This window comes from Perca flavescens, chromosome 16 (assembly GCF_004354835.1).
Source record: "Perca flavescens isolate YP-PL-M2 chromosome 16, PFLA_1.0, whole genome shotgun sequence".
Lineage (NCBI taxonomy): Eukaryota > Metazoa > Chordata > Actinopteri > Perciformes > Percidae > Perca > Perca flavescens.
The window spans coordinates 27,471,409-27,499,301 of NC_041346.1; the positions used below are offsets into that span (position 1 = coordinate 27,471,409).

At 40.5% G+C, this 27,893-nt stretch overlaps 1 protein-coding gene across 2 annotated transcripts in view; it reads right to left on the reverse strand.

Moving 5' to 3' along the window:
• pitpnm2 (phosphatidylinositol transfer protein, membrane-associated 2) overlaps positions 1–27,893 on the reverse strand; it is a 61,217-nt gene that overhangs the window by 28,494 nt on the left and 4,830 nt on the right. For both annotated transcript variants that reach the window (XM_028601872.1, XM_028601871.1), the window contains exons 3-4: positions 19,801–19,839; positions 8,053–8,287 (exon numbers count right to left, since the gene is read on the reverse strand). In XM_028601872.1, the coding sequence (XP_028457673.1) occupies positions 8,053–8,130 (78 nt within the window). In that variant the 5' untranslated portion in view covers positions 8,131–8,287; positions 19,801–19,839. The remainder of the gene's footprint in view (positions 1–8,052; positions 8,288–19,800; positions 19,840–27,893) is intronic.

Consider the following 27,893-nt stretch of genomic DNA (forward strand, 5'->3'; position numbering starts at 1 on the left):
ACGTCAACTGGAGTTTTCTCTGAGAACCTGGCCTCTTAGAATCTAACAAAAATCTACTGAATCCTTTATTGTATTCTCAAATTTAGTGGTTAATTGCCTCAAGTTGCATTTTATTTAAATTGCGGCTTAATATTGGGGACAATATTTCCACTATTTGCTGAGCTTGCGCTGCAGCCCAAGTTGATGGGCTTTTGGGCCTACTAGGACCTGGACAAACAGATCTGTAACCATCAACATTTGCTACTTTCATCAACTCCCGGTACATCCTGGTAAGACACATTATGCCTCCTAAGAATGCTAAAACATCTCCTTGTGAGGATGACGCTGTTGTTACAATGAGTGTACTCTCTCAATTAATGGAGCAGCAGAGAGGGATCTATAAAGATATGTTATTGCAGCAGCAAGATAACTTCAAATGTTTCATTCAGCTGATTATGGATGGAACTAACAAAAGATTGGATGGTGTTATCAGAGATGTACAGGAGCTGAAGACCAGCTTGGAATTTACCCAATCAAAGTTTGAAGAGGAGAAGATGGGATGCAAGGAGATTGAGTCAAAGATAAGGGCATTTGAGACAAACATTACTACCTCCAAGCAGGAATTGGATGCAATGCTCAACAAGCTGGATTACATTGAAAATCAGAACAGGAGAACAAATATTTTAATCGATGGCATTGCTGACGAGAAAGGAGAGAATTGGTGTGAATCAGAGAAAAAGGTGCGAGAAATGTTCTCAAAAAACTTGGGCTTAGATGGAATAAATATGGACATTGAGCGTGCCCAGAGACTTGGTCAGTTTCAGGAGAGGGGAAGGCCAAGGAAAATTGTTGTTAAACTTCTTCGCATTAAGGACAGAGAGCTGATTCTTTCTTCTGCCAAGAAATTAAAGGGCACCAAGATCTACATTAACGAAGATTTCTCGGAAGCTGTGCAACTGAGGAGGAAAGAGTTGTGGCCGAAGGTTAAAGCTGCCAGAGAGAGAGGGGATAAGGCGAGTTTGAAGTATGATAAACTGATCATCATCCCAAGGGATGGACAAAGTCAGTTATTGGTCTAATGGGCTTTAAAGATCAGTTTTATATGTTTGTGTACATGTATGTGAGTCTGTGTTCAGGACTTATATGTATGTAGCCTACTTGATGAAGATAAAATAACTTAGGGTACAAGATATTTAATTGGATTATAATATAAGACTTATTTACTTTTAACTAAGATGACCAGCATAAATAAACTACCTAAAGGTTTAATACTTGCACATATTAATATATGTAGTTTAAGGAACAAAATTCAAGACTTGTCTTTATTTTTGCAACTAAACAAAATAGACCTACTCATGATTTCTGAAACTCATTTGGATCACTTCATAGATAATTCAGATGTTGATATAGGGGGTTTTCAATTTATAGAAATGATCGAAACAGGTTTGGAGGTGGTGTGGCCATTTATATACGGGATCATTTCCCTGTTAAACTGAGACAGGACTTAATGGTTGATGAAGTTGAGGTGTTATGGTTACAGGTACATATTCCAAATTTAAAACCGATTATTCTTGGTTGTTGTTATAGGCCACCTAGTGCCAGGATAGAGTATGTAAATGGTTTATGTAATATGCTAGACAAGGTGACTGAGGAAAACAAAGAGATATACTGGCTGGGTGATCTAAATATTGATTGGCTATCTGAGATTTGTCCTCTGAAGAATAAGCTTAAAACCATGACAGACACCTGTGGGTTATCTCAACTAATGGATCAACCAACAAGAGTTTCTAGTAACAATACAGGATCTTTAATATCAAAATGTATTGATCATATTTACACTAATAATCCTGATATGTGCTCAACACCTATTTCTGTGACAGTTGGCTTTAGTGATCACAACTGTATTGCTGTCTCCAGGAGAACTAAGCTACCTAGAGCCTGTCCTAAAATTATTATGAAAAGATCTTATAGGGTATTTAATGAGGAGTGTTTTTAAATGAATTGGATAATATTAAATGGAATTTGATAAGTGATATTGATGATGTGGATATATCCCTTAATTTATTTATGGATTGTTTTATGAAAGTTGTTAACAATCATGCCCCATTAAAGAAATTTACAGTTAAAGCCAAAAGTGCTCCTTGGGTTGATACTGAGTTAAAGAGCATAATGGCTCAAAGGGAAGAGGCTAAAAAGGTTGCGGTTCTTTCTAACTCTCTGGAGGACAGAAAATGTTATTGTATTTTAAGGAATCAGGTGACCAAGGAGAATAGAGTGAAAAAGAAAAAATATTTTCAGAAGAGAATTGAAGACAGTGGTACAGATAGTAAGAGAATGTGGAATGTACTTAATGAAATCATGGGGAAAAAAATCTACTTGTACTTCTTTTGTTGAATTGAATGGAGTTTATTTGACTAAGCCAATACAGATTGCAAATTATTTTAATGATTATTTTGTTAATAAGGTTTCTAATTTTAGAGAGACAATGAAATACACTGTTGATTCCAACTCAAATGAGCTAATTGAAAGGTGTATTATGAAAGATAAACTGTGTAGTTTAGAATTTCATCAGGTTAATGTTGTGCAGGTGGAAATGTTGTTGAGATCTTTGACTGTTGGAGGGTCTGTTGGTACAGACAACTTGGATAGTCGGCTGTTGAAGTTAGCAGCTGGACATATCTCTAAACCAATGTGTCACATTTTTAACAGATGTCTGGTTAGCGGTGTGTGTCCAAAACTTTGGAAGGAGGGTAAGATAATCCCTTTACCCAAGGACACAAAATCAACTTTTTGTGGCCCAAATAGTAGGCCTATTAGTATTTTGCCTATTCTAAGTAAATTATTGGAAAAGATTGTATTTGAGCAAGTGCGAGATTACTTTACTAACAATGATTTGACCACTATGTTTCAGCATGCTTATAGGTATGGTCATTCCACCTGCACTGCAATGACACAAATGTCGGATAGCTGGCTTACATCAATTGATAACTCAATGCTGGTGGGTACACTACTACTGGATTTTAGTGCTGCCTTTGATGTGATTGACCATGACATTTTGATTTCTAAACTTATTAGTTATGGTTTTACTTCCTCAACAATTAAGTGGTTTAAGAGCTATTTGTCGGAGAGGTCGCAAAGAGTTTATTTTAATGGTGCATTATCTTGTAGCAAGTCCGTGGATTGTGGTGTTCCTCAAGGAAGTTGCCTCGGACCTTTGTTATTTTCAATTTTCACAAATGATATGCCGTATATACTCAGTAAGGCATCATTAACTATGTTTGCAGATGATTGTACTCTTTATTATGCAGCCCCTACATGTTCAGAGCTTAATCAGGTTCTGTCTTGTGAAATTAGCAAATTGTATAATTGGATCAACACAAATAAGCTTGTACTAAATCTTTCAAAAACTATGAGTATAATATTTGGTTCTAAGTATAGATTATCTGACAATCCTAAAATTAATATACAAGTTAATGGTCAAAATGTACAGCAAGTGAAAAAGGTGAAGCTTCTTGGACTTTGGCTCGATTCTACATTGTCATGGTCTGATCACATCAGCAAAGTTGTTGCTAAAATGGGCAGAGCTGTTGCAGTAATGCGAAATGTGCACAATTTTTAAATTCACGGTTGTTTAGTCGTGTTGTTTGTACATTGGTTTTGTGTCATTTGGATTATTGTTCTGTTGTATGGTCTGCTGCATCATGCAGTCATTTAAAAAAATTACAAGTGGCTCAAAATAAGGCTGCTAGACTGGTCCTTGGTTGTTCTTTGAGAACTAGTGTTGCAGAAATGCATGAACGTCTTGCTTGGCTGGTGGTCAAGCACAGACTATCTGCTAATATGTTAGGATATTTTCATAGAATTATTAACACTGGATTCCAAAATTTCTTTATGACTATATAATTTACTATTCAGATATGCACTCACATTACACAAGAGGGGCGAATAGTCGACAGATTTCTTTACCCCTACCTAAATCTGACTCTATGAAGAGGACCGTGTTTTATAGGTCAATTGTGTTTTGGAACAATCTTCCAGTTGGGGTTCGGGATATCAAGGGAAAAACTGGTTTTAAAAAAAGACTAAGACTATATTTGTATTCAACATCATAATATTGTCTGGATTGGCTGAGAGTTGTTGTATAACGTGCTATGTTGTTTTGTATTATTTTACTATTATTCTAATCAGTACTTTTTGTATTGTTATTTTTTATGTGTATTAATATATGATATTTTTGTGAGTAATTGTGATTGTAATTACTCACATACGTTTTGTATGTATTGTTTGGACCCCAGGAAGACTAGCTGTCGTCTCGGCGGCGGCTAATGGGGATCCTTTTAAATAAACAAATAAACAAATAAACTATAAAATGAATTGCCAACTATTTTGATAATCGATTAATCGGTTTGAGTCATTTTTTATGAAAAACAGTACATTTTCTCTGATTCCAGCTCCTTAAAAGTGAATAATTTCAAGTTTCTTCTCTCCTCTGTAACAGTAAACTGAATATCGTTTGAGTTGTGGACAAAACAAGACATTTGAGGACGTCATCTTGGGCTTTGGGAAACAATGATCCATATTTTCCACCATTTTCTGACGTTTATAGACCAAACAACTAATCCATTAATCGGGAAAATAACCGACAGATTAGTCGACATTGAAAATAATCGGCAGCCCTAACACACACACACACACACACACACAAGCCTAAGAGCCTACAGCAGCTCTGTGAGGCTGGACTAAGGCTCAGCTGTGCTTCGAGCTACAGTAAATTCAATTCAACAATTTTATTTATAGTGTCAAATCATGACAGAAGTTATCTCAGGACACTTTACGGACAGAGTAGGTCTAGACCACACTCTATAAATGCTTAAGTTAGTGTGCAAACATGAAAAGTTAATTGTGGACCGACTGACCAAACAACCAACCAACAGAGCGAGCTTTAGAGCTTGCTGGTCGCAGCTAAAAAGTTGCCAAAGTCTTGAAGTCCTTGAACGTACTAATAAGCATTGATGTGCCACGACTACCAAAAGGTCTACATAAGGAAAGATGTGTCAGAAAAGCGTTGACAAGCTTTTATCCAGTTTGAAACAAGGACCCAAACTGTTCACGAGAAAGAAATCTGAATAAACAAAAGTGTTCAGCCAATATCCAGAAAAGGAGAACAGGGTTTGAAAAGCTGACAAGGGAAGAAAAAAAGAGGAGAAGTGAAAGAAAACAGATCCCACGTACAATTCGGGGAGTGCGACGAGCTTTGTGCAGACACTCTGTGGAATTATAATGCGCCTGGCTTTGCTGAGGGTCTCGTTCTGCCGGGCTGAGATGCCCCTGAATAATTTATGTGACACCGCAAGGTTAGCATAAACCAGGGGTACACAACTCCCCTCCTCAGGCATACGCACTGGAGCAACAGTAGCATGCATCAAACGTTATCACTGGCTGCTCAGACATTTCATACACCCCATACATTTTTCAAATTCTGTGTTTGCTTTCAGTTTGAAACTGGCAAACAGACAACACTCATGTATCAAACTGTCAGCTCAGTGGTTAAATAAAAACAAAGATGCAATGAGAACTCATATCCTGCAGCAACAAGTGAACTAAATTATGAAAAGAATAGTGTTAAAAAAAGATGATCATCGGTTCCCATTAAAAATTGAGCAACAACATGTTTGTGGTTATTTTTTAGCCAACATGGCTGTCTGTTCTGTCCACCACTCTAATTCAGACTGAAATATCTGTCAACAATTATTGGATGAACCGTCGTGTAAATCTGTACAGAGTTTCATGATCCCCAGAGGATGATCCTCGGACTTTTCCTCTAGCGCCACCAACAGGTTGACAATTTGGTGAAATGTTTTGTCCACTATTGGGTGGCTTGAATTTGATACAAACATTCATGTCCCTCTCAGGATTACTTGTAATGACTTTGGTGATCCTCTGACTTTTCAACGGCTGCCATCATCAGGTTAAAATGTTTTACGCTTTAGTTTACGACCAAATATCTGCAAAACTAATGAAAACGTATATGTGAACGTGGTCAACATCATACCTGCTAAACAGCAGCATGTTAGCATCGTCATAGCATAGCCGCAGCTGTTACCTCAGCTATAATTAGCTGTTTAGGAGAAACGCAACACAATAACAGAAACACATCTGTGAAATGTAATCCAATAACTTTTTTTTTTTGAAACTGTTCAAATGATTGAACCCTATGGTAATTTTTGAGGCTGTATGAATGTGTGATGGACTGTTTTTTCTATTGGTATCTTGGACAGATTTTGTAAAACAGTTTCTTAAGAGTAATAATCCTTGGATGACATCAACTTTTTTTACAAAGAGACTGGGAATTTATTTTTATTTTTACATCCCCTCTGGTTCAATATAGTGAAAGTGAGTTAGTTAAAAGGTAAAAGGTGTAAAGCTGGTGATACTCCATCTTATTCTCAACACATTTAATGAAAAGACCCAAACCAACACTGAGTCCCAATACTTTCTAATTTCCCTATACTGTGTCTTCCTGCTGAAGACATTTAGTTATTTAAAAAAAAAAAAAAGTGAATTTGCTAACACAGCTGGTAACTGTAGTTTTTATCAAACAAACCGGAGGAAAGAGAGCATTTATTGAGAAACATTTTCATCTGCGGATTAATCCACATTTGTTACTCCACTGAGACAGTATGTTTGGGATTGAGTCAAAATAAACTACTGTGTGTGTGTGTGTGTGTGTGTGTGTGTGCGTGCGTGCGTGCGTGCGTGCGTGCGTGCGTGCGTGTGCTCATGGTGATGAAGGAACATGTCACCCAGTGCAACAGTGTGGCTCACTGATCTCTTTTCAGTGCAGATCAACGTCAGTGTTTCCAAACTAGGGATCTATTTAAACACTAAAATCTATTACAACATGAGGGCGATCATATAACTTAAAGGGTATCTAGTAATTTGAAGCTAGACATAATGTTGTCATGGTAACACCGACTGCACCATCATGTCTGTCTGTCTGTCCTCCCTCCCTACTCGTCTCTCCCTCCCTCTCTCTCTCTTTCCACCCATATCACAAACCATGATGGCAGCGGCTGCCATGCTGCAGCTGATGTCACCAGTTGCCGTGGCAACCGTTTTCAGCTGTGACGCTGAGTAGGAGGGGGTCCTGCTGTGTGTGTGTGTGTGTGTGTGTGTGTGTGTGTGTGTGTGTGTGTGTGTGTGTGTGTGTGTAATAATGTGCTTTATCAAAGCTGATTTTCAGGAGGAGGATTTTTTTTATTGTTCCTGTCAATTTGTCACAGCGTGTGATTGGCCCTTTACAGCGTTAGCTACAACCCATACGGTCTGTGGTGTGGTGACGTCGAGCGCACTGCATTTGACGGACTTGACGGAATTTAATTTACATGATGGGTATCAGATGAAGTACTCTCTTTGTATTGGTATCTCTCTAAAGGGTACCAGGATCATCATTTTTCAACGATACCCAGCCTTAGTCTTATGCAGTAATATGCAAATAATAACAAACTCAACTCCATTATTTATGGGCCATTTAGGCTCTTTCCATAATCAGCTATTGTATAAATTTGTTTTCAAACACTTACATTTGTAGCTTTCTTTTCCATGATTTATGGCTCCAAAGAAAATTTGACTAGACTAAAACATATTTTTTTGAGTTAAATCTTCTGTATTTATTCACAAAACAAAATACCCTTTAGTGCAGTTTTTTGAACGTGTGTTCTTGTCTGTGTATTCACACTTATTACGTGAAACCCAATCCACAGGCATATGGAAACACCATCTGGTGTGCAGAGCAACGCTGCCCCTGTGCCCATGTTCTTCAGCGCTCATGTTCTGGTACAGTATGACACGGTGACCCTTTAAACTCCTGACCTCCTCCCTCTACCAAAGGCTTCAGACACATACCTCAACTCTGAACTCATGATCTGAATCTGAGGAAATACTCCAGATTTCCAGCTTCTTTGTATTTTATTAACAAACCAGACTTAAACCCTTTACATCAAACCCTTTACTTTAAGATAAAATAAACAGCTTTTTTTCGTTTGATTTTTTTGTGTGAGAAAAAACACTCACCTGAATCATGTAGAGCTGAGCAATGCGGTACTCCTCCACACTCATCGGCATGGGGATGTGATACTCCTTGATCAGCATGGTTGTGCTTGAATTGGGCCAACTGTGTGTGTGTGTGTGTGTGTGTGTGTGTGTCCAGAGGGGAAGGAGTGTAACAGGGTAGACGCTCCTCTCGATCGGCTCCGCTACCCGAGCAGCATGTTCAAACAGCGAGGATGGGAGTCATCGTTATTCACACCTGAGAGAGGAGAAACAGGAACAGACTTTCAGTGAGTACGAGAAACGGTTTAAGAATATGTAGATTTTAGCTTCCAGCTTTACTTACAAGCCAGAGGAGGAGTTAGCATGTTTGTCTCAAGGATTAAACCTCCCCCCCACCTCTTGTACACAATCCAACGCTCTGTTTCCTCCAGCCCTCCTAAAGATCTATTACAAGGTAATCCACTGACCTAGCAACATCCCTGAAATCCCCCAGCAACCTAAATCCCAACTGTCCCTACACACACAGTGAAGAATCAGCCAAGTGTAGCCAGTGTAGCATTTAAAGCCTGGTACTTCATAGCATTTAATATTGCTGTTACTTTATACTTTCAGATATAAAGCAACAAAGAATTTGAATGCATGACTGTTGTAGTTTGGTATTACTATTTTTACTTAAGTAAAGGCTTTGAATACTTTTTCCACCACTTATCCTTTGAGTATGTATTAAGAGGTAATGGCCTGCCTGCTTCCTAAAAATCAACGCTTCCATCATTTCTTCCAACATCAACACCCATCTAACCAAAATGTAGCGATAGAGTTACATTTTAACAAGCACATAGGGTTGAGTAAAGAAGACTTGTATGACTATGGCTACTTAATCTCAGACGGATTAAAGACTGTAAATCTGATGTTGTTAATGTGAAAGAGAAAAGAGGATGAGCTGAAATGTCAAAAGTGTGTGTGTGTGTGTCTGTGTATGTGTGTGTGTGTGTGTGTGTGTGTGTGTGTGTGTGTGTGTGTGTGTGTGTGTGTGTGTGTGTGTGTGTGTGTGTGTGTGTGTGTGTGTGTGTGTGTGTGTGTTCTTGTTTAACTATATTCATGGGGTCCAAAAACCAGGAGTCCCGTATACTTGAGGGGTCCTGACAGCTTTGTGGGGCCAAAATGAATGCTGGACCCCACAATGTTTAAAGGGCTGTTTGAGGGTTAAGACTTGGTTGTAGAATTAGGGATAGAATTAGGTTATGGTTAAGGTTAGGCATTTAGTTGTGATGGTTAAGGTTAGGGTAAGGGTTAAGGTTAGGCATTTAGCTGTGATGGTTAAGGTTAGGGTAAGGGTTAAGGTTAGGCATTTAGTTGTGATGGTTAAGGTTAGGGTAAGGGTTAAGGTTAGGCATTTAGTTGTGATGGTTAAGGTTAGGGTAAGGGTTAAGGTTAGGCATTTAGTTGTGATGGTTAAGGTGAGGGTAAGGGTTAAGGTTAGGCATTTAGTTGTGATGGTTAAGGTTAGGGTAAGGGTTAAGGTTAGGCATTTAGTTGTGATGGTTAAGGTTAGGGTAAGGGTTAAGGTTAGGCATTTAGTTGTGATGGTTAAGGTTAGGGTAAGGGTTAAGGTTAGGCATTTAGCTGTGATGGTTAAGGTTAGGGTAAGGGTTAAGGTTAGGCATTTAGTTGTGATGGTTAAGGTTAGGGTAAGGGTTAAGGTTAGGCATTTAGTTGTGATGGTTAAGGTTAGGGTAAGGGTTAAGGTTAGGCATTTAGTTGTGATGGTTAAGGTGAGGGTAAGGGTTAAGGTTAGGCATTTAGTTGTGATGGTTAAGGTTAGGGTAAGGGTTAAGGTTAGGCATTTAGTTGTGATGGTTAAGGTTAGGGTAAGGGTTAAGGTTAGGCATTTAGTTGTGATGGTTAAGGTTAGGGTAAGGGTTAAGGTTAGGCATTTAGTTGTGATGGTTAAGGTGAGGGTAAGGGTTAAGGTTAGGCATTTAGTTGTGATGGTTAAGGTTAGGGTAAGGGTTAAGGTTAGGCATTTAGTTGTGATGGTTAAGGTTAGGGTAAGGGTTAAGGTTAGGCATTTAGTTGTGATGGTTAAGGTGAGGGTAAGGGTTAAGGTTAGGCATTTAGTTGTGATGGTTAAGGTTAGGGTAAGGGTTAAGGTTAGGCATTTAGTTGTGATGGTTAAGGTTAGGGTAAGGGTTAAGGTTAGGCATTTAGTTGTGATGGTTCAGGTTAGGGTAAGGGGCTAGGGAATTCATTATGTCAATGACAGGTCCCCACAAAGATAGTGCCACAAACGTGTGTGTGCGTGTGTGTGTGTGTGCGTGTGTGTGTGCGTGTGTGTGTGTGTGTGTGTGTGTGTGTGTGTGTGTGTAGGTTGTGTCCCACCGTCTGTCCATCTGTGCATGATTAGGCTATGCATGTTTGGTCGAGCTGCTGCAGCAGACAAATCGTAGGGGTCAGGAAGTACAGCATGACAGTGAATTTAGCGTAGAGGCTCTTCCTGCCAACAACATTGGGCTTCATCAGCTTTTTAATACTTAACATTTTTTTTTATTTAAGCTGTTCTAAGCTCTCAGGGTGACCGCAATGTCGGTCAGTTTGTCCGCAGCTTTTGGTTCAGGCTGAAATGTCTGATTTTTTGAAGTGTGGTTGTACGAGCTACTTCTCCATAGTCATCGTGTTAGCTACAGTAGATGGCGGCCGGCACGCCCCCAGTTTGGAGAAGCAGACAGGAGTACCGACACGGAAGCTAAGCATTGTCCTGCTGTGCAGGGGGCAGCAGCTAAGTGCATTTTAGACACAAAAAAGTGTACGCTACATTTAGAATATTTTCAATGCTTCACATTGTCGTCCAACAGCCTTTTCCTACAGTGAGAGAATCAACAAACATTTTGTCCTCCAAATCGTCGTGAGGCTCTTTAATTCCCATGATGCATAAAATAAACAATAGCTACAGGTAATAAAACTGCAGTGCGCTGTCTCAACCATGAATGAAGATTCAAATCCGAGCTGCTTCCCAGTGGCAGTAACGTACGACCTTATGTTCTGTGCTGCGGCGGTTTGTACTCCGATACAATTACAGCTGGGAAATGGAGTGGCGTTTCTCACTGAATCCTGTGAAGAATAAGTCCTTGACCGACAGAAGAACAGCTATAAATAGACACAGAAATCCCCACAAAGCAAAATGTGAGACAGAGACAGATGAAAACTGACACATAAACAGATAGACAGAGCCATGCATGAAGACTGAGCCGTTTGGTTTGCCTCCATCAGCTAAGTGAGCTGTGAGTCAGCACATCAGATACAGGAGCCAGCATTCACTGAAAGAGATAAGCACTAACTGAAGAGGACGACTGTTTTACAACGAGGATGTTATGATGTTAGTTTTGTTAGTTCCACAACTCTTGTGTTCTGCGACGTAAAATGATTTTTGTCAAAGGAGTCTGGAGGCTTTGAAGAGAGCAGAGATAACGGCTTCAGTTCCCCGTCGTAAAGGGTTGTCTGACAGCAAGGTGAAGCGCTGAAATATTATAAATATAGCGTACACTTAAACTGATAGAGATTTTTTCAGGTGTCTAAAATACGTTCAGCTGCTGCCCCCCGTCCACAGCAGGACAGTGCTTAGCTTCCATGTCGGTACTCCTGCCATCTACTGTAGAAATACAAACTATCCATTTAAGCTATAAAATGTTACAGAAAACAGGAAAATCTCCATCACAAGTTCCCAGAGCTCAAGAGGACACTCTTAACTCCTTCTCTTGTTTAACATCTTTTTTTTTTTTTTGTTCCAAACTCAAAAGATATTTAATTCACACTGACACACCATAGAGAAAATGATCAACCGTCAGCTTGAATAACATTTACCGAACTGCAGTGTAGGCATGGCCACATTTATGCCATTCAATATTTTATTACAAAACTGGGATAAGACTTGTCTCTCTGTTCTGTCTAACACAAAATCCACCCGATTCAGAAACATACATAACACTGTTTAAAGTACAGATCATTTTACCACTTCAAAACAAGCTTTTAATGTCATCCAGTGTGTCTCTAACATAAGTGCGTTTGTGTATTTCAGTATGTACTAATAATGGATGCCCAGTAGCAACACAAACCACAATAAGCTTTTCTTAAGTCATTACTATAACAAACTGAGCACTTAACCCCGACAGTAGAATGTTAAAATACTGAGCTCCGACTTGGCAGACAACCGCATACTTCAATCATGTTTTTATAGAAGAACGGGAAGCACTTTATCAACATGTGACTAATGTTTTTCATCTCCTTCAATAACTCTTTCTGAAAATGGCCCCATTCCCTCTAATTACTTTGGGAATGACCATCACTGCTTCAAACCTAAACAAAGATCCCCTGGGCTTATGGCCAATTTCCCACAAAGCAAACAAACCGCAGCATGGAGGAAATTAGCTTTCCGCTTTCCCTGTGTACCTCTATCCACTCTAATCCATTTAACTGATGAAGTTTGCACCTCGTATTATGGCATTAGGAATAAAACATGAAGCCAATCATACAGGAAGATTGGCCTCTGTAGAAAACGGCAAGCACTGCTGGGTGGCTCAAATTGCCGCGATTGTGTGAAAACATTTTCAAGATAATCCAACAGGAGATTGTCTTCCACTGGGAAATTTCAAACAATCCTTTAGTCTCCTAGTTATATTCGAAGGCCTCCTAATTGAGCTCGCAGCTGAAAAACACAGTCACAGTCGCCTCCGCAGAGAAACTAAATGTCTCATCTGCACCACTAAGAGGGTGCCTGGCCGCAAGCTGCCCTCGCTCACAGACCTGTGTGATGGCAGACTGAGAAAGCCTTCAGTTAAATTGCACCAAATTTGCCACCGTGGCAACCGACTCAGAGGAAAACAGCTCTGGTCCATTAAACACAGCATCGCCTGCCAGCAGCTTGTTCCTGTAGGGCGACTTTCTGCTCAACCGACCCCCTGAAAAATGCACCCTACTGTCCACCTTTTCACATTAAACGCATACCCTGTGTCTCACCGTAGAGACTGACTGTGGATGTTTCAGACTGAATGGTGACCACTTATCTCTGGAGCTGGATATTTCCACACCTTTCTGCCCATTGCAAGCTTTTTCTGCAGCTACCACTGCTCTAAAATTGACCTGATAGATGTTCTGCAGAGATGCAAAAGTTATTATTACGTATCACGTGTAATGGTGTGCAGGGCTACATACAACACTAGTTGAGGAGGCGGGTCAACACCCTCCCTTAAACCTTTAATAACCGATCTTCTTGGCCACTTGGGGGCAGAAGCCCTCCTCACACAAGTAACATTAGCATTAAAACATTAGCATAAAAAGACATTAGCATCAAAAGTAATGTTAGCATAAACAGAAACGCAAGCATGAAAACAGTAGCGTTAGCATGAAGAAAAGCAATGTTAATGATGAAAGAATTATATTAAAGTTGAGCGCAAAGAAGTTCCCTCATTCTGGATATTAGTTTTGTTAGCATGTTTCAAATTCCTGCTGTTTACCATTAATATATATATAGCACTGTAGACATATGCCAGATCGCTTCTGGCCTCATGCTCATCGTTAATTCTGCACACTGAACTGAAAGAGAGAAGTCTCTTTTTGTGGGGGAGGATATTAAAAGCTTTTCATGCGTTATTTTTGGTGAATCGAGCAGTTCAAGGCACAAAAACAATTCCTCTAACGGATCTCGTCATAAGATCATAAGAAGTCTGTGTTATTCCCTGGCGTGCGTGAGCATTGTACGACGTGGAAACCCGTATATATGTGAAGTCCTTGTTTAATGTGTGTCGGTCATGTTTAATTTATGAAAATCAAAGCCACTTTAAAGTCCTCAGAACAGATTGGCTGAATGCATATCGAATGAATTATCATAATCATGAAAACACAAGGGGAAAAAAAACATATAAATACTGCATATTTAGTATACATATGAACCATATGTATCTGTCACACTGTGATCAGCAAATTTAAGCGCAAAAAGCCAACCCTTCATGTGTGATGCACCAGGATGCATCTGATTCGCTTCTTCAGCGGTTAGAAAAACTACCTGAGTCTAGCTGCGCTAACAAGATCTCCTGACGGGATTCATCTCTGCTTTTGATAATAACATTTCACACACACACGGATTTAAAACACACCACGACATTCTTCACATCTGGATGATGTAAAGAATTAATTAGATGAGTCAAGTACTGTACTGTACGCTCTTTTTGCATACTTTATTTATTTATTTTTTATTTTATTAGTTTATTTGTCAGGGATAATGTACAAAATACATTAATCTTACAAAAAGATTTTTTGTACCAGAGTTAGCTAATGCTAGTTTCCATCTGCAGTCCCCAGGCAGGTTCACACAATATTAAATCTCATGAAAATCAGCTGACTAACATGCAGTGATCATCAGCTGCTGTGGCTAAACTGCACTTAACACCTACAAAATATTTAGGGCAAAACATTTGGCAAAAGATGATCTGTTTCAAATGTTACTTAATGTCTTTTCTGTGCCTCCTATAGTGATAGATTTTTCACAGCTTCCTCCCATCAGCATACACTACCTGGAGATGAAAAACTCACTGAACGTGCAGCACATCACAACCACCCAACATAATCATTAAACGTGTTGCACAAGACGACAAGAAGCTTCGCTGCAACAACTCACTTCATCCATCCTTACGAATAAATCCCACACATCAATCCATCGCTCGTCTCACATATATTTTTTCCTTGCAGGAAAAAAAAAAATCACAAAGCCGCCTATAGTCCCCACCTCAAACTGCAGCCACCTGCAGCTCCTCAACCTCCTCTTCTGTCCATCAGTCTGGACTAGTGTCCAACAGGCATGCATCCATGTTGCCATCATTTAAATTTACCTGTGTTTTCGTAACAGGGAAACACCTGCAACAGCACAGCTTACCCCACTGATCCACTGAGCCAGAGGCTTTAGGGGCCATTGCAGATCCTGGTCCCACAGAGACCAGCAGCTCAGGCATCCTTCCACCCCATGCCTGCACGTCGCTCCTTCGTCGGCCGTCTGCTGTCAGCCAATCAACCGCTGGCTCGCCCCCCCCCCCCCCACCCCCCCCCCGATTGGGACGGAGCCTCACTTTTTAAATCCTCACTGTGAATAAGAGAAGGTATTGATTCCCTCTCTTCCTCTTCTTCTTCTACTTCTTCTTCTTCCTCCCCATCCACCTCTGTTCCACCCCCCTCACACTCCCTCGCTGTCTCCACCTCCTCATGACTGTGGAAGCTCGGTCACCATGGAGACGCATGAGGCTGAAGCCCGATTGGAGTTTGTTGTGATGCAGCAAGTCGGTGGTGCAGCCCACCGGATTGATTGCCTTTTCAGTGAGCATCATTCTCTAACGCTGAGGCCAGAATCTGTTCTCCGCTTGATTTCCCCTTATAAAGTTAGTTTTGGATAGATATATAGGAATGTGTTTTCAATAAGAGAGAAAAGAATAAATGATACATTAAGGCTCTGTGTTTAATTGCTTTTACTCTTAATGGATAAATTCCACAATCTTTCACTAATACAAATCTCTTTTTGATAGAATTCATCTTTAATATATATATATATATATATATATATATACTCCTTAAGACTAACTACAAACCAAATGAATGTACAATATTGTATTATGAAGAGTTGTGTGGTAAGTTTTCATTTTACTTATTTATTTGATATGTTTTTACTTATTTCTATTTCTTCTATATATACTGTTGAATGATTTCTTTTCTAACATTTTTTAATTGCCACATATTTAATTAAAAAAAACAGAAAAGATTGTCTGTACAACATGCCACATTCTTGTGCAACGAATGCTCTATAAAATTACAAAGAAAACAAGTTCAGGGAATGTTGTCAGATGTCTTGTTCTGTCAAGATATTCATTTTGTCATGACATTAATTATATAAAAGAGAACCAAACATTAAATCCTCACATTTGTTAAGCTGGAACCAGAGAAGTTTAGGCTTTTTTGCTTTAAGAAATGACTATAATCATTGTCTGCCCATTTTTTCCTCAATTGACTGATTCATCTACAAAATGCCAAAATACAAATTGCTGGTTTCAAATGTCTTGTTTTGTCTGACCAACAGTCCAAACCAAAGATAGTAATTTTACAACAAATCCTCAATGCTGGAACCTGGAATTTAGCATTATTGCTTTAATAAAATGACTTAAACTAGACAATTAATGTATTAATTGTTGCAGTCCTCGTCTCATTTTTCAAGAGGAAGCTATGATCAAGAATAGTTATAAATACTTAATATACTTAATATAATATTGAACTTAGTGAAACACACAAACCATAAAGCACCCAGCAAAGCTCTGCTGACACATCCACACAAATCCCTAACGGCTTAATTCAAACATGTTCATTTTTAAATGTGATCCTAGAGTATGTAACGTTTGAAAGTGAGGTGTAGTAAAGACATGTGCATGAATCACTTTTATCTCTGCTCCCAGAGGCAGATCACCTGCTCTGATGATTATGCATCTTCTTTGCAGGGCGTCGTGACCATCCCGCTCTATCTGCTGTGTATTTTTATCACCCGCGTCAGCCACAGAATTTAAATGAGCCAGCTGAGCGGTGCGAACACAGGTCTTTTCTTATGACTGACAAATCAGTATATGAGCAAAACCGTGCGCCTTCATTCCAGACTGTAGCTGCAACGCCCCTCAAGTACCTCAGTGGCTACAATCTACATTTACATGTGGATACTGCAGCAGCTTTTTTCTACACTTAAATTACTTCAATTTGGGCGTCTGGATAGCTCAGTTGGGAGAGCGGGCGACCATATATAGAGGTTCACTCCTCGATGCAGCGGGCCTGGGTTTGGCTCCGACCTGCGGCCCCTTTGCTGCATGTAGGGCTTCAACTAATGATTATTTTCATAGTCGATGAATCTGTTGATTATTTTCTCGGTTAATTGATTATATCAATATCAATACTCTACCCTGCAACGTACCACAAACACGGGAGGCTTGGCCCTCCCCAACCTTAAAGTGTACTACAGAGCCTTTCAGCTATGGGCCCTCAGAGTGTGGATGGACCCCTCATCTACAGTCCCATGGAGAGAAATAGAGCAAAACCTCATTGGAAGTCTAAGACTGCAAGACCTCGTCTTTGCAGGGGTGTGTCCAAAAAAGTATATGCTAGTCTATGGCCCTATTATCACCAACACAGTGACCAATTACGGAGCAACTACGCTACACCAATAAGTGGCATTTGAATACCCCAATTTGGCACACCATACACTTAATGTCTGGCAACAAATGTAATTAGTGGAGTGACAGAGGTATTTATACTCTAGACCAGTTAATCAATGGGGAAGGTACGTTGAGCTTTGAGGACCTGAGAGCTAGTTTTGAGATCCCTAGGACATCCTTCTTCCTTTATCTTCGCTTAAGATCAGCCCTAAAATGTTATGGAGTACCATGGGGGAACAATCTTGAGGTGCACATAATCATTAAATGGCTTGTTGATTCTCCTGTGGGAGGATTAGTGTCCAGGATTTATGCTAAACTGATGCAAGCATCCGTAGGAGAACTCCGAATAGTAAAGAAATGGGAGCGAGAGCTGAGCTCGGAGGGGAACGTAATTAATTGTTTGGGACAATATTTCCCACTGTTCCAAGAACCCAAATCACCAGCAGATCCACTTCAACATATGCCACAGGACATATTGGACACCTCAGAAGAGATACGTCTCTAAAGGCATTCCTACTCCCTATTGCAGAATCAGTCCTAATGACCTCCGCATCACAAGAATTAGAGGAGAGCGACTAGGCAAGGTGTGATCTCTGTTTTTCGTTTTTGCTTATTTGTTTGTTTTTGTTTTCCTCGAGACTGCGGAGGGTGGGGGGTGGGAGAGGGTTTATGATTTTGTTAAATTGTGTTTGTATGTTCAAAATAGTTTAAGTTAGAGAAAAATTGTTAACACGTCAGAGACACAAACTGAAGCTATTTCTCTGAATGAGACCTGATCTGCACTGAGTGAGCGCTGCGAGCGTAGGATAAACTCTGTGACTCACATGTCTACGCTTTATAAACGTCACTTTAATTACATCCAGCCGACGCGTCTCAGTGGGTTTGAGGTTAAAAATACCCCACCTGCAGCCAGACATGTTCTACAGGGGATTGTGTCGCTGCTGCTGCTTGCTGCTTCATCTTTAGGGACATTTTAAACACAATCACCAGCACAAGAATCAAGAGTTTGTGAGGCCTTTTAGCTCTGAGGATGAACCGGAAGACATTTACTACGACGGATCACAAGAGGGGAACCTGGACCGAGATTAAATTTACTGTCATACCAACGAACAAGAAGAGAGGCCGAGAATGAGCTTTGAGATTTGTGCACCAGCATCCTCCTCGCTCTTAGCCTCTGATTTTATCTGCGAAGCTGCAGGGATGTACATCGTCAGAATGAAATGTCTTGTTGACGGGTACTCCGCCCAACACACACACACACACACACACACACACACACACACACACACACACACACACACACACACACACACACACACACACTTTATCTGAGCATCAGCAGAACACACGCTAACAGAATCAACCCCTAAACACCACAGTCCCGCTACACAACGTGAACATCTGCTACTACCGCGGCTGTTAATTTGTGATCTTGTCAAACACATCTTTCCTCACCAGACACTCCTGCTACTCATCCTGCACATATCAAACCGAGGCCTGGGTTACAGGTTACCGTGCGTCAGCTCCTGTGATGTTACCGACGGCATTTTCTCTGGACATCGTGCCGGCGGCTGCAGCATGCGTTTGGGTAAATCCCCAGCAGGTTTCTATATTTATTTTTCACTTCAGCTGAGATTCAATTTCATTATCACACCGGATGGTGAGATGAAATGGTTCAAAATAATCTCAGCTGCAGTGGCGGAAGGTTTAAGTGCATTTACTCAAGTACTGTAGTTTTGTACTTGAGTTATTGTAAAATGTTGAGTTACGTGGCCGGTTTGCTCAGTTGGTAGAGCAGGCGCGCATATATAGAAGTTTATTCCTCGACACAGAAGGTCCAGGGTTTCGAATCCGACCTGTGGCGGTTTTCCTGCGTGTCTCCCCCCCCTCTCTCTCCCCTTTCATGTCTGAGCTGTCCTATCATTAAAGGCAGAAATGCCCATAAAAGATCTTTAAAAAAATGTGAGTTACTTATCGTGTGTATATATTGTAACAGTAGGACAAGAAGACAAGAGTCGTCAATGTCAGTTACAGAGCAATGTTGACCTAAACTTTGCTAAGATGAATTAATATAATAAACAGTTTAACACTAACAGGGGTCATTGCTCTACTCTCTTGATAAAATCTACTTAAGAAACATTTTCAATGCATTACCTTTTACCTTCACGAGTAAACTGTAAACGGTTGTGTTGCTCCTTTTTCTTACGTAAAGGATTTGAATACTTTCACCACTGCTGGAGAACCCTAACAAGTCTAAATGATAAGTGACAAAGTGACTTTCTATTCCACAAACTGGAATCTGACCTCTGGTGTAAGAAATAAAGACTTTTTTTTGCAGTACGAGTACATTAAGTAAATGTTGCTGTTAATACTAAAGTCGGATTTTGAATGAATGGAGGACTTTTACTTGTAATGGAGTATTTCTACATCGTTGGATTGGTTCTTCTATTCTAAGTAAAGGATCTAAATACTTCTTCTAACACTTCTAAGCTGACAGAAACTGCTTGGTTTATCAAAACTACAGATAGGAGATGTTGTCACTAACCTGCAGTCCATCTCCAGCGATGGTTTCCACTACTTCTTCCTGTGAATGAGAAACAGCCGAGATGAGACTCAAAGATGTTCTGCTAATGTTAATTTAATAAGACATGCACAGTATGACGAATTCAGAGCTTAAGACATGCAAGCACGCACACGCACACGCACACACACACACACACACACACACACACACACACACACACACACACACACACACACACACAGCTCTTTCATAATATTCCATAAATACCAGAAGTCATGTTTCGAAACAATTTCCTTCCTCAATCCAGGTTGAGAAACAACAAGAAAGAAAGAAACCTCCACCTTATTTAAAAACTGAAAGATTCCGGTGTATAAAATTAATCTCTTTTCCTTAATGGATGCCAAACACGCTCACCCCACAGCTAATGCAATCATCTGACACTGTCAAAACATCACAACATTAAAAGGTGCGGGCAGCAAATGAGAGTGAACTCTGACGTGATGGCTAGGTGATGAGAGAGAGGACGAGCTATTTTTAGCTCAGGGCGGTGGTGGCGGTGGTGGTGGAGGGCAGGCAGAGAGCAGCGCGATGGGGCTGCTGTCAGGGGTTAGTTCTGCTGCTTCTCAAATTGCTCTGCTTTGCTGCGTTCTGGTAAATGGCGGCGATGCATCACTGTCTGAGGAGGGAGAGGGAGCTCGGCTAATCATCGCTCACACCGTTCATCTGGGCCTTCGATTGCTTCACTTATAAATGGTGCTCACTTTAAAACAAACATTTGAGGAATGAAGAAACAGAAATTCACTGATTTATGTTGCTAGCTTCCTGATGTTTGGTTTAGATAATCAAATAAACAACTTTTTCATTAAAAGCTTAAAGACAGCAACAGGGACAGCTTTTACAAAGCTGTTTTTGTTGTTGTTGTTCTGTCTTGAAGACAGCATAAAGCCCTTTAAACAGAACCACTACATACAGTAGTAGTATCTATGTGTCACCTGTATTTAATCAGTCTCACTGACATCAAGAGGTTTTTGAGACCAGAGGACGGCAAAGACAAAGACGGATACAAAACCAGACGTAACACAACAGCATCAGAGACAATCACAGACATTGATGAATACATTTGAAGTTAAAGGTCCCATGACATGCTGCTTTTTGGATGCTTTTATATAGGCCTCAGTGGTCCCCTAATACTGTATCTGAAGTCTCTTTTATATAGACCTTAGTGGTCCCCTAATACTGTATCTGAAGTCTTATTTATATAGACCTTAGTGGTCCCCTAATACTGTATCTGAAGTCTCTTTTATATAGACCTTAGTGGTCCCCTAATACTGTATCTGAAGTCTCTTTTATATAGACCTTAGTGGTCCCCTAATACTGTATCTGAAGTCTCTTTTATATAGACCTTAGTGGTCCCCTAATACTGTATCTGAATTCTCTTTCCTTAAATTCAGGCTTGGTGCTGAATTACAGCCACTAGAGCCAGTCCCACAATGAGCTTTCCTTAGGATGTACCATTTCTGTGTCTGTAGCTATTGAGGAGGAGAGAGAGGGGGGCAAGGTGGAGGGTGGGGGTGTGGCCTTGACCAACTGCCACTTTGCTCGTTTGAAAGCCATGATGTCTCTCTCTCTCTCTCATGCGTGGGCCAAATTCTCTAGGTGGGCAAAGCAGAGAAAGGGGAGGTAACCTTTCTCCTTATGACCTCATAAGGAGAAGATTCCTGATTGGCCCATCTGAGCTTTCATTTTCTCAAAGGCAGAGCAGGATTCTCAGGGCTCGGTTTAAACCTATCACCATTTCTAGCCACTGGGGGACCATAGACAGGCTGGGGGAACGCAGATTAATGTTAAAAAAAAACCTCATAAAGTGAATTTTCATGCCATGGGACCTTTAAATGTTTAATATCAGCCAGTAGGAGGAAAACAGCAGGCTGTTAAAATCAGAGAAGCAGCCTCAGCACCCACTTTCAGCAACTGACAATTTACTCTATCAACACATCATTTAACCATTGATAGCCTCGCCTTCAACTAACGGAGGCTCAGGAAACGGGGAAAATGCAGAGTAGTGGAGTGGAAGAGGAAAAGGAGACACAAATATGATGGCTTGTGGTTTTAAATTTGAGACATGACGCCTGAGCACTAATACATGCACACACACCTACACAGAGGAACAAGAGGGTCAAGCAGGTGAAGGTAGACAGAAGAGAGGAGGGTTGTTGTTCATGAGATGTAGATACAGAAACTGTAGGACAGCAGAGAACATGATTTGAAGGCCCAAAGATAAAACGTGGGGGGAGTTCCACTTCTGGGGCCAATACATTACTGTTTGGCCCGACTCCAGGCCTCTGAGGCCGGTGTAGCGCGGTACGCGCTCAGTCACAAGCCAGACTGCAGTGACACCCGGTCCTTTCACCCACTTTCATTCATGCCGGAGATTTAGCATCTATTAAGACTACAGATCCATCTCTTGATTACTCACATTTATAAATGTCTGACTGTCTGACTCACATGACATCATTACACAGATGTTACAGAACTGTTTCCAGCAGCAATTTTGACGTTTCGGTCAAGACTGAAATATGAAATCAACATATTGTAACAACTTTGGTAAATTCCTTTAATTTTTATAAAAACTTTCATTTATTTTTATGAACAAAATATTAGGGCTGGGTATTGGTACTCGGCCAAAATAACCCAGTACCAAGCAGTACCAAACTTTTCCAGTCAAACGATACCTGCATTCGATCCTTTTTGTGCGGAGATCTAGAATAAATTGACCACCCCCTTGTTCACGGGACCACCTCACAGTCTGATCTCTGAGGAAACAGATGCACAGAGATTAGTTTTAACTAACAGAAGGACGCACTAAGTGTCAGGTAAGCAGGTTGCTTGTACCTCTTTCATACCACCGAATATGTGTGTGTGCGTCTGAATATTTGATGAGGACACAACGCCTCGCTGGACCCGAACAAAGCCCAGGGATTGTTAATTAGAGTAAGTGCTCAAACACACTCCAAGAGCACCGCAAACGTGGCCAAACGTGACAGCTTTAGATTGTCAGAACAATCCCACTCCCCAACCTTGGTCTCACATGACCCGCCCTCCGGAGCAACTGGGGACATCATGGAGGTATTAATCTATATTTAAAGCGTTCTTGCGAGGGCACCATCTGACTGTCCGCCGTTAACCCTGACAATGTGAGTCTATATGGAGCTTAACAGTGGCCGCACACGGCTCTGGTTCCAGAAGTGATTTTCCCCATTTCTTTCACCCTCTGTGAGCCGCAGGCTAAAAACAGGCCCAATCCTAAAGGACCCCTCCCGTGCTGTGCTCTCTGCATTTGAGTAGCTTCCCTCTGGACGCCGGCAAGGCCAACCTTCTCTCTCCGTCCTTCCCCGAGTTACTCGCTCTTTCTTTCCTTAACAAACACACAGTTTGTGTCAGACAATCAATTTTATTATTATACAAATTGAACATTTGTTGCTGCTGCTCTTCTGTATTTCATTATATCTATTTACTCCTTGCCCCCAGGGGATAAATAAAGTTATATGAATTTAATTGAATATCTCTCATTGAGTTTCAAGCCTGGAATCAAGACAACCAACTACGAGGTGAATCATGACCATAAAACAATTTATTCGGTGTAGAAGAACATTTTTAGAACTGAAAAAAGGCAAAGGTACAAGACTGTGCACATAAAAACTCATAGACTTCAGTGCTAGCAGCTAGTTTTTTTTCATCCATTCGGCCCAGTTTAATATGCAACTCAATTGTTTACAATATATTCAGTAGGGGGTCCCTACTCCGTCTCTCTTTGAGCTAAGGGGTCCCTGGCCTAAAAAACATTGAAGACCCCTGGTTTGGACATTACAGCCAAAGATCTAAATCCTTATGAAGGAAATTAATGGGATTTTCACTTCCAGAACTACACTGCTGAGCTCCTTACAGCTTGTTCTGTGTGCAGGAAGTATCCAAAGCCTTAGGTAAAGTATTATTTTACCTATATATTATGTCATTTATCTTGTTTTACTTTTTACTGGTTAATTGTATTACAGTCTCTAATGTCCTTTGTTAAAGCTCTTTGAGTGCTTCACAAATAAAGTCAGCCCTCTTGTTATTACTGGTTATTTTTCACCGCTGGTATGCTTGCTGCAGTACTCCATATGAGAGACACAGTGCATATGTGCCTGCATGTGAAGCAGAGTGAGGAGGAGAAAGCGACAGACAGACAACCTATTTGTGGTGAAGTGTGTCTCCCTGGCAGGCCGAGGCGGTGGGAGGAAGAGGGGAGGCATATCGGACAGGACTAAATAAAAAAAAGCCTTGTTCATTCACATCTGAGCGCGTCTCCAGCCCCCCCCCCACACACACACACACACACACACACACACACACACACACACACACACACACACACAGTCCTGACTGTGAAGCCATGATCAGTGGGCTGGAATCCCTCTGTTTACCCTGCTAAAAATAGATTCCACACACTGTGATGACGTGGCATCTCGTGACAAGACCCCCCCACCCTCCCCTCCCGTATTGGTATGCAACGCTCAGCTCGGCTGCATGCTCCTCACAATCCTGTCTGACGTATCTTTGGGGTAAAAATATGTGTCCTGTGAAGAGGAGATGGCAAGAAAGGATGAATTTCAAGGGGTGAGATAAAGGAAAAGAGAAGGAAGGATGGATGGATAGACAAGACAGAGAGAGAGAGGAGGCTAGGGAGAAGGAGGAAGTGAAGGAGGGGGTGGCAATCAATACCATGACTCATTCTTTTTTGCGGTGGCCACTTCCTAACAGCATTCATTAAAGCAAACCTAATCATTTGGGCCTGACAATCAGATCCTGCGAGGCTCCATCTTATTTCACTCACAAACCACGCACGTTAAAATCATGCACACTGAACCTGAAATGGGAGGAAACCGGCGGAGCTGAAGTCGACAGAACAATTAGTCGATTGGCAGAAAAATAATTGCCAACTATTTTCATCACTGATTGATCGTTAAGCAATAATAATAATAACCTTTCATACAAAAATTGTTTTTTAGCCCTCTCAAACATGGAGGTTTCTTGTTCTTTTCTGTTTTATATCACACTAAACTTTTTTTGTTGACATATAAAGACATTACCTTTAACTTTGAAAAACTGGGAAGGACTTTTTTTTTTTTTTTTTTTTTTATTTTTGGACATTTACAGATCAAACGATTAATAGATAAATACCAGCATATTAATCGATACTGAAATGAATCGTTAGTTGCGGCCCTAGAAACAGGACCAGTACATTACGCAGTGGCTCAGATGGTTGTATTGATAGTGAACTTCTACCATGACACAACAATATTATCCGCAGGAATACGGTATCGATACACAGACGCCAAATATCTATCTTTTATTATATAAATTGCACACAAGAATTCAATTTTTTGGTACTAGAATTATAAAATCCATTGTTTTTTCAGTCCACTAGATGGACTGAACAATAAAATTTAAGTGAGATGAACAAAACAGAGAAGTTTATATTTTTTTAGATAAAACAAATGTTGAGAAAGTTTTCCTTTAGCGACATAATTTGAAGTTGGAAAAAAAAAGTAATAAATTGCAATATAAATCGCAGAATATCACAATATGTTTAAAATCGCAATAAAATTGTTTCATGACATAAGTATTGTGATATCGCATCGTGGGGCCTCTGGTGATTCCCACCCCTACTATAAGATGGAGAACATGGTAAACATTACTCCTGCTATACATTAGCATGTTAGCTTTGTCACTATGAGCACGTTAGCATGTTTGACGCTCAAAGGCTGTTGACTCTTTGTTTTGTTTTCATAGATGTGCATACAGTCATTAAAAAGCAGTATTTGCTGTTGAATGAAATCAGCAAATAAAATTAATTATCAAAACTGCCTACATTAATGCTAGAGTGCGTAGTTTATGTCGCCCTTATGAGGAGTTCTAAGTAATGACAACAAAACTGTCGGCGCATCCACATGATACAAGCCTTCTGTGATCGCGCAGAGTTGCTAGTAGCCAAGGAGGACACGGAGGATTAAAAAAAACATGATGGACTCTTCAGAAGAGGTCATCATCTTCACTCCAGTTTCTGCGCTGGAAAGTCGCCGGACGCCACAATCTTCTGACCATCGTCACACTGAGAGATCCAGAGAGAGCTGTGTGGAGCTGATGGTCTTAATTAGCTTTGTAGCAACTCATTTGGCAACGGCTTGAATGTAACGGACGTTCATTAATATCAAAAAGTTAAGGCACTAATGCTTTGGGAATAATATAATTATTTGCTATACCGCACAGAATCCATGTGGTAACACTGATTACTTGAAGCTTTGTGGCGACAGGCCGGCTAAGAAACTCCCTCCAGGTTAAAAGTGTTCTTCCTAGAAGCATCGGTCAAAATAAGTTACAGGCTCAATGTAGATCACACGGACAACAGTACCTCGTTAGTGTTTTCCCCTTCAGTGTCTAAGAATAGCTCCAGCTCAAGAGACACAGCATGTACAGGACAGTTGTAGCAAGGACAGGTCAAGTTTTATACAGCATATACGTAAGTAAATATGTGAGTAACTAAAATGTATTAATAAAGCGATTTTCACAGACTTATGTCCCAACGTGCTTTACAGGGGCAAACACAAGAAACCCAATACAGAGTGAGAACACGATACACAATCGGTATTACACAATAACAGTGAAAGTGCAGACATGGTGCATACCAGTCACCCAAACGCCTGTTTATACAGGTATGTCTTTATCTGATTTATTAAAGAATCCAAAGAAACAGCAGACTGTGAGTGAGTGAGACAGTAAAATTAATTTATAATGTGCTTAACAGAAAGAGGATAAGAAAAGAGAGAGAAAAGGAGAAAGACCTAACAATGTGTGATGAATTCAGACGGACTGCTGCTAACATGAGCCTTTATCTTAAAGCAGCTACACAGAGTCGCTAACATGACCGCAGACTATTAGTCTTGTTAGTGGTTTGATTACTTGGACATTTGCACAAATTAATTACAAAGGCAAGTACTGTGGGTCCTGCATGTTGTAGTCTGGATCAGTACATTTCCAGGATAATTTCCTGATCGCTCTCTCTGTGTTGCCCTTCTCAATGCTCGAGCTACACGCTGAAAATGGCAAGTTTTGAAGACAATTTGGATCGTGCAACAAGGCAGGTCTGCTCGGTTCTTTCGGGGAATGATTGTAAAGATTTACAAAGAATACGTTTACGGCATTTCCTCTCTAACTGGGACGTTTTGGGACCGATTGGTGGGATTGCTGTGGACAAAGTACACACGGAGATACACTGGTAAGAGCAATTTAAATTCGAACCATGTATCAGCTAATTTAAATAGCTCACGTTACTGTATTGTGTGAACAGTTAACTTCATTTAATATTGTATGTGGAGTTTTTTTTTGCGGGGTGCAAATGTTCCACCAAAACAAGTTCTTTCCCGAGACCATTTAGCAGAGCCACCGTCGCTGCATCCGGAGCTTAGCGCCACCCGAGATGATTGTGATTGGTTTAAAGAAATGCAATTAACCCAGAGCGGTTTTTTTCCCCTATCCTAGTATGTATATGTGGTTTAGCCAGACCTTACTCCACAGCGCTGTGGAGATAGAGCTGGAAATGCGAGACTATTCATTTTGTCACCCTGTCTTGTAGAGGAATTCAGCGTAATAATCTAGTCGACTGTAAATGCAGATTATGTTGTGCTCATATAGCACATATTCCTAAATAAGTTTGCTTTTAATCAAATTTTGACAAACTAGCAATCACAGAGTTAATCTGGGGCCAAGTTTGGTCTGAAGTGTGCATTGTACTTGATGGTGGATACAGAGGTTTCGGAGGTGGAGGACTCACTAACAGGTTAATCAAAGCCATGCAAACTGAAATATAGCAGTTTAATGCCCATGTATATTGGGCATTTTACATTATATTGGGTGTGTTACATGCAGAGATGTCTGTCTGTGTTTTGTAATATAGGAGGAAATGTACAAGATATTCTGTGAGGTTTATGCAACCTGTAATTTCAGTGTCAGAAGGCTGTCACATATGAGACTCAATATCTGCACAGCACGCAAACATACACACGATAGCATTCTCT